Here is a 3,896-nt window from a genome sequence, read left to right on the forward strand (position 1 = left end):
AGGTCATTCTACTGTATAGCCTGGGTTGAGAACCACTGCCCTAAGTAAAGTCTAGTCATGTGTTTGGATTTAAGTTAAACAACACTTCCTCAGGAAAGCCTTCTCTGGTCAGCCACAACCTAGGTCAAGTACTCCATTATATATCCTCCAAGCAAACAACCAGGACTTCTCCTTCTTGGCATTTAAAATTTGAGTCATCATTTGTCTCAAGTCTGCCTTTCCCTGTAGACTCTTATGTGAGGGGAGAAACATTTCTGCCTTGCTCACCCAGTAACTTGGTTCAACCACACACCAACTGGTACACAGTTTGTGTTCAGTAAATGCCTCTTGAACAGAGGCTTGCCTTTACTCAACCATGGGTGTGTGATCAAGGCTCCAATTCATGAATCTGGTAAGAGAATTTTTGCAGGTGAGGACTCAAACTAGACCACATACTTATAGGGCTGTGACTTTAAGTGGGCTCATATTTTTGACAGTTTCACTGTTTTTATCTTCGAGATCATGGTGTCATAACAGTTCAGAAGGCTCATCATCACCATTGCAACCCTGTGTGGTCATTACTATTCCTGTCTTGCAACTGGAAAGAAGTTAAATAACTTGCCCAGGTCCCTATACACTATTGTCTGGGCACAAATAATCACAAATAAGGAAAACCCCTTTCAACAGGATTCCTGTTTGCGCTGCGCTCTTATTTCTGGCTTGACAGCTGGTGGCTACTACAGGGGGATTTTCTGGGGGGTCTCCAGTACCAGTGCCTAGGGCCCAGAGTGTGGTTTCCTGCCGTCCAACACCATTATAGGGTGCAGGCAACACGGGGCCTTATCTATATAAGGATACCATAAATACTATATTCTTCCAAGTCACTGTGCCCTGCTTGTCCTGGAGAGGCAGGCGCGCGCGTGTGTGTGTGTGTGTGTGTGTGTGTGTGTGTGTGTGTGTGTGTGTGTGTGTGTGTGAGAGAGAGAGAGAGAGAGAGAGAGAGAGAGAGAGAGAGAGAGAGGGAGAGGGAGAAGGAGAGGGAGAGGGAGAGGGAGAGGGAGAATATGAATGTTTGGGGAGGTGAAATAGGGTCTAGGGTCTAGGGTCTAGGGTCGTCCAGGAGAAGCCCAATCTTAGCTGCGGGCTGGGGAAAAGGACCGCCCCTTCACTGCCTCCATCCCAAACGCCAGGTTCCAATATTCACAGGCCTCTGGGTCGGAATCCCACTCAGACTCTTGGAGCATCTTGGGTTCAGCCTGGGTGACTTGAACCAAGGCTCAGTACCGCGCCTCGAGCGGGCTCTCGACGCCGGTGGCAGCGGCGGAGCCCCCTCCCCCGTTCGCACAGCAGCCCCGGCCGCCGCTGCGCCCCCGCCGCGCCCTGCCCCGGCCTCCGGGCCTCCGGCCTCCGCTCTGTGCCCAGCCCGAGAGACGCAGTGAGGCGGCGCCGGGGAGACGCGGGCAACCAGGACGCGTCTCCTCTCTCGCCGGGGCCGCTGGGGACTCCGAGCCGCCGTCTCCAGCGCGCGTTCTAGGTACAGGTGGCACAGCCTTCCGCGCCCGCAGGGCTTCCCAGATCGCGGGGGAGGCTAATCTCGGGTCTAGACCTCCCAGCCGCACTGCGGGTGAAACCGCTACTCGACTTCTTCCCTCAACTCCTCACCCCAAAACGCGAAATCCCAGGCCGGGCAGGACCCGATCACCTCTGCCTCCTCCCACTGCGCTAATCCTGCGAGCGAGGGAGGCCCCCGCGCCGAGGCGGTGGCTGGCAAAGGGGAGTGGAAAGGAAGGATGGATGGGGCCGAGGGGTGGGGTGGTGATGAGGGGGATGTAGGAGGGGGTGTCATTTTCTTTTTCCTTTCTTTTTTTAAAAAAAGTATTTCTCTCGCGAGAAACCGCTGCGCAGACGATACTTGAAGAGGTGGGGAAAGGAGGGGGCCGCGGGAGCCGCGGCAGAGACTGTGGGTGCCGCAGGCGGACAGGCGGCCACAGCTGGGACAGCTGCGGACAGAGCGGGGCAAGGGCTGCCGCGGCCAGGACCGAGGAACAGCTGCCGCCGCCTCGGGAACCGGAGCCGCCACTTCTCCAGTGGGTGCAGCTGGGGTCCCGACTGGGGTCGGGCGGCCACCGGGGCTGGAGCTTCAGCCACGGAGGCTTTTGCGTTTGCGCCGCGCTGAGGGCAGGGACAGGGACTGGGGTGAGGGGCTGTCCCGGAACGTCCAGAGCTGGCGCTGGCCCTCCCCTGCCTGACAGCTTCCTGGCCCGGGGCTCCCGGTGCCGGCCTCGGCGTCAGATGCTCGGGGGGCGGTGGCAGTGCCCGGAGCCGGCCGGGGACGGCGCGGCGGGCTTCCAGCCCCGCGGCTTGGCGTAGAGGACAGGCTGGGGAGCTGGGGTGTCAGAGCGCGCATCGCGCGCAATTCGTGCTAGTAAAAAATAAACCCAGAGAGCTTGCCCCAGGGTTTAGAACTGCTCGGGACATGGGTACTTTGCGGCGCTTTTTTCAGGCGGCGCCCGGGAGGCCGAGGGGCTGGCTGGAGCCGCTGCCGCCGGGGGCCTGGGCTTTTCAGCCAGCTGTGGACCAAACGGTCTTCACTTACCCAAAGTAACTGCGCCACGCGCAGGCGGCGCGCGGGTTGGGCTCGGGAATGGGGACCCCGAGGCTTCAGCATCCCGAAGCCCTGAATGTCTCCCCCGCTTCGGCGATTTGTCTGTTGCAGCTGGCAGGGGCCGCCTGAAGTGGGAGCAGCGCCTGGAGAAGGCGGGAGGAGCCCGGCCCAGGGGACGGGCGGCGGGAGAGCGGGACCCCGGCGGCGCGGCGCGCTCCAGGGCGCAGCGGCGGCCCCGGACCGAGCCCGGGGCGCGGCGAGAGGCGGCGGGAGCCGGCGGCCGCTTGACATCATGCGGCGAGGGGGGCTGCTGGAGGTCGCCCTGGGATTTACCGTGCTCTTAGCTTCCTACACGAGCCATGGGGCGGACGCCAATTTGGAGGCTGGGAACGTGAAGGAAACCAGAGCCAGCCGGGCCAAGAGAAGAGGCGGTGGAGGACACGACGCGCTTAAAGGGTAATGGAACGGGCCAGCTCCTTTGGTGTGGGTGTCCCCTCCCTCTTCTCCCGAGTATCAAGATCCAGAGGAACTGACAGGGTCGATTCTCGACAGTAGAAGGATCCTTGACAAGACCTCCTGGGGGCACCTTAGAGATGCAAGGGTTATCCAGTTCTCGCCGCGTTTGTGGCTAAACCACCTTGCCTCTACGCTTTAAGGATTTCTGCCCCAGAGGAGAGGTCATGGCTAAAAGGAATCTTGGGCCATTGTCGAGGCTGATTTTGGGAGGCAAGAAGGGTTCTTTGAGGAAGAAGGGGAGGAGCTGCGACTGAGAAGAGGAGCAGCCCATCCTTTCTCTTCATACCAATTCCGGTTGTGTTTCGGGAAAGTACTTGCCTTGTGGGCATCTTTGTGGATGCTCTGTTTGTAAGGGAGCAAGGAAAGAAAGGGATTTCAGGGACAGACAGTCAGAGAAGACAAATAGTTAATGGTTGGTTCTCCTCTAAGTTATGCTTATTAAAATTAGGGACTGAATTTTCCTTTCAGATGTCTACACTGGAAGCAGAGCAGGGCAAGTGTTTCTGAGAAGTTGTTTTGCGGTTGTTAGAAGCTCTTTATTTCATCCGGGCAGTAATGCTGCTGTGGCTGGCCTTGAAGGAGTGTTTTTAACCTGTCGTGTGTGTTACTCAGATACAACTGAGCATTTCACCACCTTCTTATGCCCCTATTACAGAAAATGTTTTAGCAGAAAATATTTAAATCAGGCAGGTTGACTCTATAAGGATTGCCAGTTCCCTGAATTGAAGAAGGGTGGGAGTACACTTCCCTTAAAATTGTTCAAATTGAAAATGAAGTATCTCTTTCTGAGAGTGTT

At 57.4% G+C, this 3,896-nt stretch overlaps 1 protein-coding gene across 1 annotated transcript; it reads left to right on the forward strand.

The window, feature by feature from the left end:
• Positions 1-2,876: 2,876 nt before the first annotated feature.
• Positions 2,877-3,040, forward strand: LOC309979033 (fibrillin-1-like; the record flags this gene model as incomplete). The annotated part of the gene is made up of 1 exon (XM_082865848.1): positions 2,877-3,040. A coding segment is annotated over one exon (164 nt), but the record flags the coding sequence as incomplete, so codon positions are not given.
• Between the last annotated feature and the right edge of the window lie 856 nt (positions 3,041-3,896).

The sequence above is a fragment of the Leucopleurus acutus genome (genome assembly GCF_964270905.1).
Source record: "Leucopleurus acutus genome assembly, contig: HAP1_SCAFFOLD_1074, whole genome shotgun sequence".
NCBI lineage: Eukaryota > Metazoa > Chordata > Mammalia > Artiodactyla > Delphinidae > Leucopleurus > Leucopleurus acutus.